Here is a 17,776-nt window from a genome sequence, read left to right on the forward strand (position 1 = left end):
GTTAAAACGTATTTACTTTCTTTTAGCCGTTAGCAGCTTCCATGTCACTTATCGGAATCTGATGCGATCGGCCGAAAAATTAAGCTGGCAGGCTTTAAAATCCATGCAAGTATGTTTAACTGACAATAAAGTATTTAAAACTAAATGGCATGGTATTTGCTATGGCTGTAACGATAGACAAATCTAAATACGATTTGGTACGATACATTCAACTCACAATACTGTGCAGGTTATTTCACTACACTTGCATTATAGTCGTGATTTTAGGGGATACGGACTGTTTGTCAAATCTTGTGATTGCTTCACTTTCTTTTGGTTGCATTTGTGAAACTGAAAGGAAAAAAATATGTCTAAACATCCGCTTTAAAAGGAGTCAACTGTATCCTCTCGTCCTCAGTCATCACAGGAATTCATTGTTTATTCAGCAACTGAGTGCGTAACTGCCAACATTTGACAATATAATCCACAAAGGAAAAATGATAAATAATAGAACAAGATTTGAAAGCAGATGTATAAACAGTACATCTGTATTTAGATTATTGAAAATCCCTTGGTAACGGCAGGTATTTTAGCTAAATTCAGTTATCTTCAAAAAAAAATACTTCTGTTTATCACTTGAAGTTAAAAGGCCCACAAAAAAGTGGCAACACAAATGAGAAATTTGATAAAAATATTATTCTGGATATACAATATTGCCGTTTTCATTCATTAAGCCGTGAAATATTAATTTTATTATGAATTATTTGGCTTTTTGACAGGATCAATTCAATGTATAGCATAATTATCAAAGCAGGGGATTGATTCAAATATTAAAAATAATATAATATAAATACAAAAACAACAAATACATTGAAATTGACAGAGAATTAAAATACAAGGCCAGTGGTTCCAGACCTTTTTTGCACCGGAGACCGGTTTTAATGTTATTTTCAAGGATATCGCTGGGTCAGGAGGGGCTTGTGAGTTTATATCTTTTTTTTTACTGCTTTATTTCTTGGTAAACTTGACCAAAAAAGTAAAAGACCAAACAAGTATCTTGACATGTCACAGGATACGATGACTTTTTGAGAAAATCCTTTTGTTTTTCAAAGTAAAACATAAAAATAATGAACACAACAGATATTCAGTCATTTTCTATGCAGCTTAATCCTTTATGGGGGTTGCGGCCTATCCCAGTTTCATTGGGCGAGAGGTAGGGGTAACCCTGGACAGGACACGAGGCACACAAAGACACACAACCATTTGCACTCACACTCATATCTACGGATATTTTCCCAATCAATATCTGTATGTTTTTAGACTGTGGGAGGAAACTGGAGTGCCCGGAGTAAACCCACACAACATGTTTGCTCCCGGTACTGTACTGCACTGTATGAGGCAGCGCCTGACCATCACTTAAAAAGTACACAAATCCAAATTAGCGTCAATCTCTCGGGCGGCTGAGCTTCAGGTGTTCGGAAACCCACGGTGGCTCCAGAGGAAGCTAAAGCGAGCGGGCGAGGGCTTCACAGTGGTCTGCCTGCAGAGCAGCGACGCCTGAGGAAGCTCAGACATCAGTCTGCCGGGGAATATGTTTTGCTGCACAGCTTGATTATGATTGAATGAAGCCGAGCATGAACTTTAATTACTGCTTACACCCTGGATGTTTGTGACTGAGCATCGAGGCAGCTTAGGACGCACAAAGACGGGCTGAGGAGCGACACCGGAGTGAGGAGCTCTGCAAACATCAATCAAAAAAAAAAAGAAAAAAAAAAAAGCTGATTTAATATAAATAGTGATTTAATGGGAGAACCTTAAAGCTCCGGTTGCTTTGAACGTGCGTTCGTAATCCAGTCGAACATTTACCTTTGCATAAAACATCGCAAACAAACACACCCTGAATTTAAATGGGACAACTCTTCAAAGGGCTTTGATATCCTTGGGTCAACATGTGTTTTTTTTTTTCCTCTTATTTACATGCTCCTCGCTTCTTTTCGTGGATTAATCCATAGAACGCCGCGCTCACAAACTCGGAGTGACAGATTGTGTAATACCAAGGAGACGCCGCCGCCACAGAGCGGCTTCTCTTTCTTTTCGGAGAGCGAACGTCTCGTCCGCGGTGCAAAGAGCACAACGCGGTGATTCACTTCTTAAGGCCATCTTTGGTGACTAAAGCAGAGGATTGCAAAAGTTATATTCTAAAGAAATTATTCAAAACTTTTAATCGGATATACAGTATATTCTCCATCCCTGAAGTGCGTACAGAACTAAGGACTCCAAACTATGTTTTGTCACAGGGTCAAGGTGACCCAAAGGCCAGGGAACAAATGTGTATGTGGTATCCCTTTTATTTCTTCTGGCTTCAATAAATACATACGCAGTGGTTCCGGAAGCAACAAAAGGGATACCACATACATGTTTGTTTTAAAGCCTTTCTGGTCATCTTGACCCTGAGATAACACAAGGGTTAAAGGGCAACTAATGTAAGTAAGTAAGAAATTTGTATTTTTATTGCGCTTTTCTAGACCAGGGTCACAAAGCGCTTAAACAAACAAAACAATATTCAATAAAGTATATACTTTAAAGATCAAGATAAAACTGAGAACAACACAGGAGTTCCAGAATATAAAGGAAAAGCCTGAACAAATAAGAATGTCTTAAGATGTTTCTTGAAGGAGTCAGTAGATCCATCAAGCCCAAAGAGAGAGGAAGATCGTTCCAAAACTTAGGAGCAACAGTCTGGAAGGATTTCTCTCCTCTGGTCCTGAACTGTGTGCGAGGAACCATCAGTAGATTCTGATCCACAGACCTCAGAGCCCGAGCTGGGGTGTAAGGCTGGATCAGATCAGTGATGTAAGGAGGAGTCTAAACATGAATAGATCTGAAAGTAAGAACCAGAATTTTAAAGTTGATCCTGAAAGAAACTGGAAACCAGTGAAGAATTTTAAGGATTGGAGAAATGTGAGTTCTTCTACTAGAGCGGGTCAGAATCTTGAATCAACTGCAGGCTGATTTAAGTGTCTTAGATTGATCTTGGACCTCTATTGTACTAGTCAGTATGTGTCTGTTTGTACAAAACTCTATTTTCATTGAAAATGATATCAAGCCCCGCCCACTAGAAACATTTTATTTTTCTGGAAATTAAATAAAATGAAATATACTTTTTGGAAGAAAGAAAACGAAAAAAAAAAATTCAACAATCAAAATTAGACACATTTGACCCAAATTCACATTAAACCCACACAAACTATAAATCTAACTCAAAACAAAATGTGAGACAGAAAAACTGCTGAAAGAACCTCTTAGTTGAAAAGCCCCGACTTAAATCATGTTCAAAAAGTTTTTTTTTTTAAATTAATTATCTCTAGCAGATAAGTTTGCATCGAATCAGTTTATCCTCATCTGTTTCCCTCACTTAACTAGATCCATTTAAATAGTCGATAAAAACTTTGATCTTAACTTTTTAAGTATATATTTTATTGAGTTTTGTTTTTGATTGTTTAGGGCGGTTTGTGACCCTGGTCTGGAAAAGCGCTCTATAAATATAAATTACTTACTTACTAACTTAAAAAAAAGTTGAAAAACACTTTTTTTGCAATCTTAACCACAAAAAATGATTTAAAAACTACAAAAAGGGGAGCATTTTTGATTTTGACAGTGTGCTTTTTTACTTGGTCATGTTTGAATAATTTAAAGTTAAGATAAGTAATCATACCCAGAATAATAAAACAATTAATTGAGGTTATTTTGTATTTCCCCGCCTAAGTATTCTCTTTTTTAAATAGTTTTTATCATCCAAAAAAAATACATACAATAAAAAAATATTACACAAATATCTCACAATATATCTTTATTGTTGAGCCTCAACGGCTGAAGCCGACAAATACAAATGTAAATGATATCACTGACTATGCATAAATATTAAGACGTCGTTGATCTAGCATCTAATGAATCATCAGCCTAATTATTGTTTACTTGAGGAACAGTAATCACATTTCCATAGATCCAAAGAAAACACTCTGAAGTACACAACTTATAATTCATGTTGGACTTAAAATATACTCTAATCTATTTAGCTAAACTTGCCTTTTGTGCGGCTTCTCCAAGCTATACATCCTTTTTAATTACACACGACATTGTTTTGTAAAAGCTGACATCCAAATCATTGGTGTGAATGCTTAATCTGCATTCTTTGCAGGTAGAATTTATCCCGTTCGTAATTCCTTACTATCTCATTTCCATGTTAATGTTGGCTTGTTAGCAAATGCACAGCGAGGCGGTCGCTTCACAAGAAATCGAAGAACTGTGTGTAAAATGCTTATTATTTAAATCTATTCATTAAATCACATTGTGCATTTTAGTACCAGCGGTTTTCGTACGTTCCTCCCGATTTGAATTGTGTAATTAAGTCATTATATTACTGTATAAATACATCTTCAAAACAGATTCTCAACTGGTGGTTTGCTCCAGGTGTTCACGGCGAGTCACATGCATGGATAGAAAAGAACAGATATTCTATTTTTAATGTGTAGTTTAAATAGTGGAAAAGCCACTACATGAAAACGGAAGAAACGTAAAGCAAGTGAACAATTGGCGGGGGCGGAAAAAAAATGGATAAATCTACAGACAGAAGTTGTCTTACGTGGGCTGCATGGACTTAAATATCAGTTTATAAATGTGTCACCGCTAGATGACATAAATATGCCATTAAGAGGTCAAAGAACATATTTATTATGTTTATAAAAGCTATTCCATTTTCATCAGGTTCAACCTCGTATTATTGTTTACTGATAAAGTACATAACACACATTTATCCATTAGAGAGTCAAGGTCTGAAAATATATTTCATCCCATGTGCATTTATCTAATATTACAAATGCGGTAAAGTCTTTATATCTTTATTCACTAGGGTGAGCCATTAGGACCTTGTACAAGACCTGGATATTCTGCTTCTTTTAGTGTAACAAAGTACATTAAATACCTTTTTAACCATGATTGACCATGTGTATCTTTTGAGCAGATTTTATGCAGACTAAGAGGGTCATGTAGAGGGTCAGTAAAGCCATGCTAAGTGTTAATGATAATTCCTAAATTACAGAGCGTCCAATTTTTATTTTGCGTTAAATGCTCAAAATCACAGTCCAAAAGGACTAACTGCCAATATCTTGATGCTGCTTATCTGTAATTTCCCTATTGTCGTCACACCTTGACAAGAAGAATTGTTCCGGAAGAACTTTATCAAGTAGATTTTGAGCTCATTATCTCAGAAGCTAAAGGGCTAACATGTTACAAACATAAATATCGTGCGAGTTGGGCCTTATTTACCCAGAATACTTCCCTGTTTATGAAGCATTCTATTGTTTAAACTTCTGCTACAAACAAGCTTAAAATAGACTTCTTTAAGTTTTTGAACAATTCCTCTTTTCGAAGTTTATTACAACAAGAGGGATGTTACAGACAAGCAGCGTGGAGGTATTTGGATGTCTTTAAATGTGCTTTCTACGGAGATTTGGAGCTCAAGCTGCTACATTAAAACGGTCAAACACTTTGCCTAAAAATCCAAAAACAGAAGAAAATATTCTAAATAACCAACAGCTTCTATGGCAAGTGATTAAAGCGGGGGATTTAAATGGCAGCGAAAAATACAGTGGTGTTGACCTTTTACAAGGCAGGAAAACTACAAATATTATAAAAAGAGAAGACAAAGTCGTTAATAAAAGATACCAAAATAAAGTTTAAAAGGTTATTTCAAAGAATAAAAAATGTCGATGCATGCCTGCATGTGTTTTTATATTTTGGCATAAGTATAAGTGATCTCCAGTTTTCTGAAGTTAATGTTTAATTGGTTTCTTGGTTCTTCAGGCTCTATTGATGTTTGTTTCTGGCTCATCTGTCAGAGGTCAGAGTTCCCTGCTGCTGCTTAGAATAGGTTAATGAGGGTCAACAGTACTATTTTTGGTGTCGGATTGAACTTTTCAAGATCTAATCGAATCGTTTTGGGAACCAATGAGAGACTTCTTTACCCACACTTAAGAAAAACCTTCAATATCCTTAACTATCGAACTACCACTTAACATGATTCATTATGTTCAGGTGCGTTTTCAGGACATTATCGGTTCTTCCATCATTTTTAAAATAGAAAAACCTCTCTAAAAAGGTGCTGTCACGATTCTGGAACAGTCGTTTGGGTGAATTATATAGTCACATTATGCCGGTTAAGAGGCTGGAAGAAAAAGTGAGCTTTGGAGCACAGTTAATTCAGATCACAATTATTTATTGGGCAGTAAAAACACGTTCAACAAATTGAACATGTTGAAACAAGATTATCCTAAATGTCCTTGATTAAAAAAAAAAATAAAAAAATCAAGAAAAAAGACTCACTGCAGGATATTTCGTCCGACTTGTCCCCGCAGTCGTCCTCACGGTCACACAGCCAAGCTTTGGGTATGCATCGCCCATTCTGGCACGAGAACTGATCCGTCTGGCAGGGCCGTGCTGAGAGAGCGAACACACACACAAAAAAAAAAGCAAACACACACCATTCAGTCACACCTGCACGAGTGTTTTACAGCTCTAATGATCGTGACATATGTAGATTCTATTTCTGTTAACACTCAAGAGCAGTGGGGGGAATGTGTTGTTTCTTGACAGCAACACGCTCCGCTGCGGGCGCACCGGTGATGTCTTGCTGGTGTGGGCTATGCTATACGTGTCAATCCCGTGACGAGGGAACATTCATCATCTTCTGGCAAATCCACATCGATTGATCGTGCAAAGATAAAATCCCACATGAGCGCCAAAGGCATGACGGAATCAAGGCCATGGAAACATAGCTATAGTGAGCAATCCCGGGTCCTACGTTCCACATTCCAACAGGTATGAATTTTAGTTCAAAGCCTCATGCGTTCCACCACATTTTTTTTAATCAATAGAAGAAAGTTATCAATAACATTAAAGTACAAAAAGAATGGAAAAAGAGAAGAACTTAGTGACAGCTGGTGATAAATCCAGCTTAAAATTCTAGACTTGTTGCTAGAAACAAACCAACGAACGCTTATAGACAATTCAGAGATATAATGAAGGCAGTTGTGTAGCTTTAGACTCCCTGCGATGAAGAGAAAACGTTTTGGAGACCCCACAAGGAAAATTATAAAGCTCACCAAAGAACAGACCCCACTTTTGCCTCAGGCTGTATTAGAACGCTTCTAGCTGTGAGGAGGCCACATAGCACTCCGCCAACCATTTGATGACTGTATTTACACCACAACTTGTCTGTCTTTATTTTGATTTTTGACAAAAAACGTTTAGTGTCTTTGTCTTTTTTTCTTTTTTCTTTTTTTTCGCCAAACTGTTGACATAGGTCTTTTTTTTAATTTGACGTGATTTAATTTGGAATTTGGACAGAAAAAATGTGAACGGTGACTATAATGTTCCAACAATGTTCCCTGCTTTTAGAATTTTTTTTTTTTAATTATGAAAACTAGTGATGGTCTAATGAAGCTTCATTTTTTCTAATGAAACATCGCATCATTTTTAAACTGATGGTGCCACCTACTGACCACTAAACAACATGACACTGCTTCGTGAATTTTCATCAGACCACTGTAGGTCGTAGGGAAACAGAAAATAACACTCTTCAATCTGTTTATGTTACAAGCTAATTTATAATCATTAAATAAAATGGCAACAACATAGTTAAGTTACTCTTCTTGACAACCAAGATCATTTCTACCCATCTTTTTGTACTTCATAACGACCTCTTTCACCTTGTATTAGGAGCAGATTTAAAGTACTAATTTACTATAACACAATGATATACATAATATGGTATATATCAATGTATATTTTAGTCTATCTATTATTCATGTTTCTCTATTAAATTATTGCATATTATATGCACACTTTATTATAAAATGAAGAAACTGTATCATGAAACAACTGATATCCGTATCGTGAAACAGTTTAAAAGGCCACTAGATTGCACTCTTGGCGAAAATGATGCCAGGTTTCATTGAATTAGCAATAAAGCCAAAGTTTATAAATCAGAAAATGACGTCTAGTCTGATGCTGTATCACGATACAGTTTGAAAAAGCCACTGTGCAATTTATCATGAGGCCTCATCGACCCATCACTACTGTCAACACCACAACAAATTCTGTTTTGTGTTCACAATATTCGGAGTAAATATTTTCTGATAGTGATAATCCTCACCCAGGCAGGTGGTGTTGGATTCGTCCTCGTTGTTCCCGCAGTCATTTGTTCCGTCACACAGCCATCGTTTGGGAATGCAGCGGTTGTTGCTACATTTGAACTGATCAGCAGGGCAGGAGTGGTTGTCTGCAAAGAAGAAGTTCCACCAACGTCAGCAATTCTTAAACAGCTGCAGTAGAAAAAGAAATGTATGAGAGACTTTTTTGTCTCTTGACATTTGCAAAAACAACCCAAAAAAACAGTAAAAAAAAATATTCAGAAGAAAATGATTTTGTAATCCGTATTCTGCACAGTCTGTATTCTTCTCTGTTAATCCGTATATTGACGAAGGATTAGATGCTCCATTAGCGATTTAGAAAAGAACAATTGATAGACCTGCAGCACAGCTGTGAAATACTAAATTAGATATTTTGACAGATCCTTCAGAGCTACACAAAATAAGCCACGCCTACAATTTATCAATGTTTGAAAGTAGCCGAAGTAGACATTTTATTTTTTCACTTGTCTTCAACTGTTGAAGGACTGGTGTTTGGTTCTCATAGCAACATTTCAATTGTCCTAATTTAGACAGTTTTAAAAAACCGAGAAAAGCAGGTATATAATCAGTATATTATGCTTTCACTTTTGGATACACCTTTTCTATCATTGCTACCTCTGCCCGAATACACTTGCTAGCCACGCCCACCTAGTCAGGCTACTCTACTCACCTGGCCAGACAGCTGCCTCTCATTGGTAAAATCAGACAAGCCTTCAGGTGCACTTTACCAGATTTTCAGTTTAAAAGCCAGACTTTCTAGCCCTCTCCTACCTCCTGTTACCAATATGCTTGGCTATAATACCCCTGGTTCCTCAGCCCCCCATCTCGACTAAGGGCTTTTCTGATTCCTGTTTGCCCGTTTCTGAACGATCACTTGGTTATATTTTTCCTGTAACCTACTTCTCTCAAAACTCCAATTTTTCTTGACAAGGCTAATTTGCCACTTTTTCATTTTAATTGTTCGGCTGAGAGCAAAGCTTTCAATAAACCTTTAAACAGACTGATTTGGTCCAGTCTTTTGTCAAGTTCAAAACACTGTTTTCTCTTTTGAACTACAATGAGACTTTGGAAGTCCACTAAACTTGAGGTGCATAGACCTCACCCCCCACCTCAGGGATCTGATGTCTTCATACAATGACATGGTGGAAACTGCCAGATCTAATTACATCAGGAAACTGGTAGCAGCAAATAAGAAAAACCCCAAAGTGTTGTTCTCTGTGTTTTTTAAGTTTATATTTTATTGGGTATTGTTTTGATTGTTTAGGCGCTTTGTGACCCTGGTCTGGAAAAGCGCTCTACAAATATAAATAACTTACTTACAATAGATAAATAAAAAAACACTCAAGTAGTGTAGGTATTAAGACAGTATGGAAACAGTATCTGTTAAACGTCAAAAAGGGCAACTACACTGTTTGATGTGCCGATGTAGGCAAAAGAAGGAGAATGGTTACATGCCACTTGTCTTTGTCTTAGCATTTCTTTGCCGATATGTTGTCGAACCTCCCTGGGTTATCTTATTGGAAGCAGGAAATATCCAACATCGAGAAGTTAGCATGTGGTGTCTGAGCCGGCACAACCTGTTTACCATCACTATAATTTCTTAGTGGTAGCCATTTTTGCCAACTAAATTATAGATAATTTAAAGGGTATACTCATATGCACATTTTTTTTTTACCCATATTGAAAACAGTTTATACTTTGCCTCTTGAGTCTGTGAATATGCTAGAACCTAGTAATGTTTTGATGACGCTTCATGAGTGGGCTGATGCTGTATCATGATACAGTTTGAAACGTCACTGGCACTATTGGTAAACATGATGCCAGGTTTCCCTGAATTGGTAGATTATTAAGTAAAGAGTGTCATCTAGTAATAAGTGTAATCTAAAAATAAAGACACTGTATCATGATACAGCTGATGATGTATCATGAGGCCTCATCAACCAATTACATCGTGAATCCCTGTATGAATGGTTTAAAGTCCCAAAATATTTTCGTTTTCTATCTGTGAGATTGCAGGGCCCAGACAATTTTTTTGTCTCCAAATCTGAATTCATATTTATGTAATTGGAAACCCAAATAAAATAATATCTACTACTTATACTATTCAGGAACAAGAAGGAGAATACAGTGAAATTCACAGGCATCTTCCTTCTGGCCAAAATTCCTCAAGTAAGAAGAGCGGAAGATGAAACAACATCCCTTGCTTCTTGACATTTAAGAACATAAAGGTTGACTACGAGAATGAATCAGCCATCAAAAAGCTAGGACTTTTTTTTTTAGTTTGGTGCATAATCATACCCCAGAGCCCGAGACACATCGAGCTGGGGGTCGAATTAAAGATGCAGAGTATCCAGGGAGAGCAGGCCTTCAAGTAGATTTAAAAAAAAAAAACGCTCACAGCAGCTGTGACTTTCTTCATCGCTGCCGTCCAGGCAGTCGTCGTCTCCGTCACACTTCCATGTGGCCCGAATACAGCGGTGATTGTGGCACTGGAACTCATCGCTTTTACATCGCTGTGGCTCCTCAGCTCTGCTGGAAACATCTGGACGGCGGGGAAAAAAAAAGCCTTGGTGAGGAATGTCCTTAACAGACGTAATTGACAGCGTGATAATGAAACAGAACTTCTTAATAACGAGTCCTGACCTCGCGCTAATCAACAGGGACTTTAAAGTTCCGTATTCTCCGAGTACTCATCTGCATTTATTCGTTCATCAAAAGAAATGAATGTAGAACAGGTAAGGTTATTATTTGATGTTTTCCCCCCTGAGGTATAGCCCGGATTATACTACGCAGGGAAAAGATGATCTTAAGCCCTTTATTCTGTCTGATTCATTATATCCTCCTACCTGCACAGGTGACATTGTTCTTCTCCAGAAGCTGGTTGTCAGCGCAGGCACACACTCTGCCTCCTGGGATGGCGAGGCAGAGGGTACCACAGCCCCCATAATTCAAACTGCAGGCATTGTCACCTGGAGAAATAGATCACGCATAAGATGTCTTGTTTATTCAAGAGAGTTGTTTTTTTTATCAAAGCTTAGCAGGTGCTACGGAATTGTGTATCATTTCACTCCTCCATATATATCTTTATAGGCAAACAACTGCGTCACCTATAACAATAAATCTCATCTAATAATCATGGTAGTGCAGTAATAAACTGATCATGGATCAAACGGTGACGGAAGTTACAATGATGAGATCAGAATAAAAACGACGGTGGTAAATATTAGACTTGGCAAATCCTTTATTCGGCTATTTGCTATTGCACACGATGAATATAGTCGATCTGTTTTAAGGCTTTGTCCTACTTTTGTTAATTTTGGCTCCTACATTTTTAAGTTAAACCAAAGTTGACCCTCTTTTTACTGATCTGAAAAATATATTTGAAATCAAAGTTGTGCCAGATACAGAGCTCTGGACTTAAGTTTGTTATACATAAGGGTCTAAAATAATGAATACGCAAAGATGGAATTGATAAACATCATAATAATTAATTAAAGTTTACTATTAAATTTCTGATCGCAGTTATAGTATCGACTGAGCACATGGATTACCCAGAATCTTTTAGCAGTTATTGTCATGTCATTTACCAAACAGTCTTTGAAACATTTAGTTCTAATTCCTTACTTCTCATACTTTTTTAATTTTAAAAGATGTAAATAAATGGGTTGAAGATTGTTTTCTTAATTTTTTCTTTCTTTATTTTGGGGCATTTTTTCACTTACTTGATTGAAAATTTTTTTTTTTAATTTTGAGAATCCAGGAAATCAAATGATCAAAATGTGGGTAACATTCCCTTTGGTTTTGCTGCATTTTTTCTTCATTTATTGAGTCCATTGTTTTTGGGCACTCTTTTAAACTTTTCTTTTTAATTAGGAAAATGTACTTTTATTCCCAGATTTTTCACATTTATTTCACACAGATTTCAAAATCATGCAAGATTTTTTTTTTTTTTTTTTACCATATAAGTGACCTTTATTTTTGGGAATTTATTTTTCTTCTACACTTTTTAAAGCGTTAGAAAACAGTTTTTGCAAAAATAAAGATAAAAAGCGCCATTGCTTTGAAGCAGAACATCCTTGAATTGAGAAAAATAGTTCTAATATGGTCATGAAAAACATGTCTGCAAACCTGCAAAACTCACAATTGATAAACTAAACACATCATTCATTAGGCTAACCAAATTCTTTGAGAATGATAAAAATAATAATCCGACCTTGCTGACCCTGCGCGTCGTAGACACGCAAGCCGAAAAGAGGTGGCCTCTCACTCCGGAGCAGAGTGACCTCCCCGGATGACAAATCCAGCTGGAAGACTGAGGCGTTCATGTATTCCGTCCAAAAAATGAAATTACGATAATGAGAGATTCCGAACGGATGGTTGAGCTCCTTCCCACTGTACACCACCTGCGACAAGCAGAAACCTGATTAAATAAATATTTGGGGAGCCACTGAGCCACAAAACGATACCCAAGCTGTTTGTGAATGAGCTTACAACCTCTTTGATCACAGCGTAAGATGAATGCGATTCAATTACTCTGTGTAAATTTATACGTGCGGCACTGTCTGGTTATAATAATGTTTACTAGAGTCTTGGCATTGAATGAACGGCATTCGCAAATAATTCATTAGTTTAATTCGCTGGAAAAGCCGCAGTTGACAGGAGGCGTCAGCTTTGCGAGAGTAACGTCTTGGCAGTAAACACTAGATGATACTTTTCGAACTCTCAATGCCATCGAGTTGCGTACGACTCAAAGAATAAGAAACTGGCCGGCTCACCATCCTCCCGGTTCCGTTCAAGTGGATCTTCTCTATGTGGTCGTAGTAGGCGTCGCACCAGTACATGGAGCTGGAGCTGTGGTCGAGCGTGAGGCCGTTGGGCCACAGCATGTTGGAGGTGACGAAGATGCGGCGGTTGGAGCCGTCCATCCAGGCTTTCTCGATACGACCGATGCTGTCGTTGACCTCGTCTTCCTCCCAATCCGTCCAGTACATCCAGCTACATTTAACATAGGAAAAAACAGGGTTTATTAACACAGGGTTACGAAAATAAACACTTGTTGTCATCGTTCTATGAAACCAAAAGGCATCCCATGACTACAGTTACACGACTGGTATTTTTTGTGATGCCAATCCAGAGGACATATGACCAACCACTCTTCGCCAGTTGCCTGCCTTTCTGCCAACTAAGTTGAAAATAGCTTGTCGGATTCCTATGAGAGGCAATGGGAAGCAGACAAAAGAGGGGAAAGCAAGCAGGCTAGGGAGGCTAAATCCTAGTAGAACACTGATTGAATACGGTTAAATGGAAATGTGTCGAACTGCATTTATGATTGATTGACAGCTTCTCTTTTGCTAAACTACTCCATGATTTCCCTTGTATTGCTGAATTGTTTGTTGTGCTTTCATTATTTGGTCTGAAGCCTAGTTTTCCTCCATTCCTAGTGATTTAATGTCATTAAACACAATCTTGGATTCCTGAATCTTTAACATGAGAACCATTATCCAGCACTGTGGTCTTGAATTCAACAAGAGAAATAACACACAGAATCTTGAAAGACTCCTATTCCACCCAAACAATTCCATCCTATTGGAAACCTCAAAGAGTTGTCACCCATTATTCACCACTATGCAGGGACTAGTTAGGGAAGGTATGTGGTTCCGTATACCTGCTCAATGAACCGTGTGATTGTTCAAGTTTGGTTGAAACTTCTGTGCGAGAATGCGAACTAACAAAGATTGCTTTTAAGAACCTTTTTGACAGTCGTAGACCAGAATAATCCGCTTTCTTAAAGACATCAACGCTGCTCCTGAGAGACCTTACTTAAGAAATTAAGTAAAATAGTAATTACAATTGATTGCATTGTTAATTTATTTTAGGGGTGTGTTTTGGCAAGAATCAGGCAATACAATATTTATCACGATACATGGGCAACAATACAGCATATTGCAATACTGTAGGAACAAGGATATATTTGCAGTATTGTCGGGTACTTGACTCTGGATCACAGATTTACAGATCACATGACACTTGATGAAGTCGTAACTTCTTTCATTTGTTTTTAACCAAAATAGTCAAATTTCTTCCTCTGTCATTGCCCGGACTTCATTGTTCCATAATCTACAGAAAACACAAAAATGAACTACACTGTTATTATTTGCAGATTTTAAATAAATAAAGGTTATTTTAAGATAAAATAAAACATAAACCATAAAATAACTATGATTAAAAAAATGTATCAATACAGTGCTGTTTAATATTGATATGATATTGTGAATAAAAATACTGCAATATTTACGTCAAGGGTGGGTAAAGTCTTACACAAAAAAAAATGTATTGAAACCAATCAAGATGACATCTTTTGACCACCGGTTGTCTTGGTAGTCCAATCAGTTAAGTAAGTGTCAGTCTGATGTTGCTTGTTTCAGCTGAAACCGCATTGGTTAAACTGTAAGTGCTTGACCGGTTGAAACAAAAAACTCCACTAAGGGCTTTGAGGACCCGACGGTCCACTCCCCTGCGTTAGGTGTATTGATTTCTTTTTTTCATTGCTGACTGGGTCATTGCCTGTTGATCTGTGATGCATGACCATGAAACTGCAGGGAAAGTGTATCCTTAAATGTGGTGGACCTGAAGGCAGTCACTTATACATTTTCTACTGCCTGCCTTATCGGGGGGACGGGGGGGACTAGTACCTTTAGTACTAGTACCATGTGTAAACTCACAATTTAGAGTCCATAATAGCCATTGTATGTTTTTGGACCTTGGCAAAAAAACCAAGTACTATGAGTTAACCCATGCAAACTACTATCAGCAACCCCTACTCAACCGGTTCCTCGGTGGCCCTGAATTTCAAAACGTGATTATTATTATTACCTTGGTAATCCTTCTACCACAGGAGAAAAATAAGAGGATTCCTATTCATGCCCACGGAAAGTTTTCCTCCACAAGGAGACGCAATTCATTCTCCGGAGGCTCCGCATGTTTGAAACGTGATTGTGTCAATGATTTGACGTGAACTGCTCTCTGGTAAACCATTCTCCCGAGATGTGCTCTGTTTGAGTGTTAGTGACTGAGTCACGTGCCCCCCCGCATGTTCCTCATCACTGATGGAGGTCTGGCTTAGGCGGGGATGAAAGAGAATCGGATGTGGGGGTGAATGAGGAACCCTGTCTCCGAGTCATCTTTACAACTTGATGAATTATTCAGCATGCACACATGTGCAGACACACACTCATGCAGACACGCTCAACAAGACAGGCGTATGGATTCCTCGCGCTGCTGTTGTGATGCGAAAAAAGCTAAAGTGATGGGAAATGAATGCGATACTTTCAGAGAAGCTTAGGAAAATTTAGGAGTTTCTTAATCTTGAAATAATAATAGATAATTACATTAATACTGATTTCCCATGTAAATAAAGAGAAACTATTAACATACAGGAATTAAATTAAGGGCGACAACTCAGGATATAATTGTGCTTGCGCGTTGCAGCCTACTCCCATCACTGTGCCATTTGGTAAAAGTTGTTTTGGGTAAAAACGTCTGCTAAATGCAAAAATGTAAAAACAAAATGGGTCTTTAAATTCAACCAACAGAAAGCAGGTGTTTTCTTTGATCATTTAACTAAAGCTTAAAACAAATCTCACAGACTTCCTGCTTTAAAACGTTTTGTTTTAGGGTAATTTTGAAACTTTTTGATGAAGCCTTTTAGTTAGGACTGACTCAGGCTCTGACTGAACCAGCCCTTTTGTTCTGCTGCTATAGGTTTAGATGGCTAGAGGGGAAGTTTTTGGCCTTTTTAAAAGGAAGTTTTTCCATCCCCACTGTCACGCTGTGATTCACTCATAGTTGATTCACTGGGATCTGTTTGTCCTTTTCTCCAATATAGTCTTACTTAAACTGTAAAGTGTCTTGAGATAACTTTGTTATGGTTTGACAAAGAGAAGAGAAGAGAACGTAGGCTCTGTATCCGACCCTGAGCCATTTGATACTGGGAGGCACAGAAATAAAGAAATATAAAAAAAAGGGATTTTCTACAAAGTAACATTCACCTGCCACTGCTGTTTGTTTTATGAAACCATCTTTTTGCAGAAAAAAAAGTTTATTTAGCCTTATGGTCAAATGCATTTTTTAGGCACTTCATGTTTGCTATTTTTGCTCAAGTTCAAAGGTCCATACAAATAATGCTACCTTAAACCGGTCCTTGGTGGTTATACGTTTTAGACTCTATTCGTAACATACATGGCATCCATTAAGAAATGCCGACTCTTGGTTCAGGAAAAGTTACCCACAATTTTCTGTGTAGCATCAATTTTATTTTATTTTCAGTCCTTCGTGGAGAACTTACGACCACACACCCACTGGAATCCACAAGGAATGTGTAAAAGGGCAACGAAAAAGCAATATTAAAGTTTGATAATCATTACTAAACTTATTAAAAAGCTTGCCGCCTTTTTGAAGATTTTTTGGCATTTTTGTGACATTAGTTCATGATGAAAGAAGAAACGGAGCAAATACAGAGTCAGACGAAAGCATTAGGGCAACACCGGTCGTCCTTATCATGTCCACACAGACCGGAGGTGTCAAACAGAGTAGAAAATAAGGTCGCCAAGATGCATTTAAGACTATCTGTCAGAGGGATACATCCATTCCACTGGAGGAGACATTTCCAGCTGAGCTGATATAAATCAAACAACTGCTGCGTTCAGTGGACAGACTTCAAGGCCAAAGGTTGCTTTTCTAACTGCCTTCACTGGGGGGTAGAACTAAAGGAAGTTCTTCTTTGGTGGCTTCAAGTTAAAAAAAAAAAAAAAAATGTAATATGCTCTATTGGTCTCGCAGGCTGTCAAAAACATGCAACAAAATACAAGAAAGTACAACACAACTAATGGAATTAATCATGTCTATGTCAAAGGCCCTCTGTCGTTAAACGATTACACAAAGTAATGAGAAGGAAATGATGCATTCAGGAACTCCCATCATTTGGTTCAATTGTGGCTAATGAGTACAGAGATTAAATTAAATTAGCCAACAACGTGAAGGAAAACAAAACAGAGAAGGTTTTCAGAAACATAAATCAGTGAAGATTGCTGGAAGAAATGTTGCCGCAAAACAATCCTTGAACTTCACTTCGGCAACAAATTTGTTAAGGAAGCAAATCTCCTGTGGCTCATGCCGAGTCGTCTCACACCTGACATCACACCACTGCTGTGTTTCTAAGACCTGTTGCCAGAGAGGTCACGGATTAAATCCACATCCCCCACGAGGGCCAAAGTCTGAAATCCAAAGTCCAACTTTCTATAGGTTCTAACCTTGGATTCTGTAGATGAAAACTTCCCACTACGATCACTAACCTGTTTAAAGGGTCGACCACGATGGCTCTGGGATGAGACATGTTGCCTTCTAGAAGTGTTTTTCTTGTCAGAGAAGCTCTTTCCAGCCTCGCGACGCTGATCGTCTTCCTGTATCCATCATTCGTCCAGTACAAGTTTCTCCCGATCCAGTCCACTGAGATCCCTTCGACATTGTCCAGTTCTACAACAATTCCAAAA

The 17,776-nt window shown here is 37.8% G+C and overlaps 1 protein-coding gene across 1 annotated transcript in view; it reads right to left on the reverse strand.

The window, feature by feature from the left end:
* lrp1bb (low density lipoprotein receptor-related protein 1Bb) overlaps window positions 1-17,776 on the reverse strand; it is a 348,034-nt gene that overhangs the window by 160,802 nt on the left and 169,456 nt on the right. The window contains exons 12-18 of the mRNA XM_087804844.1: window positions 17,579-17,759; window positions 13,004-13,223; window positions 12,442-12,631; window positions 11,075-11,197; window positions 10,627-10,770; window positions 8,192-8,317; window positions 6,361-6,474 (exon numbers count right to left, since the gene is read on the reverse strand). Of these exons, the coding sequence (XP_087660970.1) occupies window positions 6,361-6,474; window positions 8,192-8,317; window positions 10,627-10,770; window positions 11,075-11,197; window positions 12,442-12,631; window positions 13,004-13,223; window positions 17,579-17,759 (1,098 nt within the window). The remainder of the gene's footprint in view (window positions 1-6,360; window positions 6,475-8,191; window positions 8,318-10,626; window positions 10,771-11,074; window positions 11,198-12,441; window positions 12,632-13,003; window positions 13,224-17,578; window positions 17,760-17,776) is intronic.

Source organism: Callionymus lyra, chromosome 12 (genome assembly GCF_982586985.1).
Source record: "Callionymus lyra chromosome 12, fCalLyr1.hap1.1, whole genome shotgun sequence".
Classification (NCBI taxonomy): domain Eukaryota; kingdom Metazoa; phylum Chordata; class Actinopteri; order Syngnathiformes; family Callionymidae; genus Callionymus; species Callionymus lyra.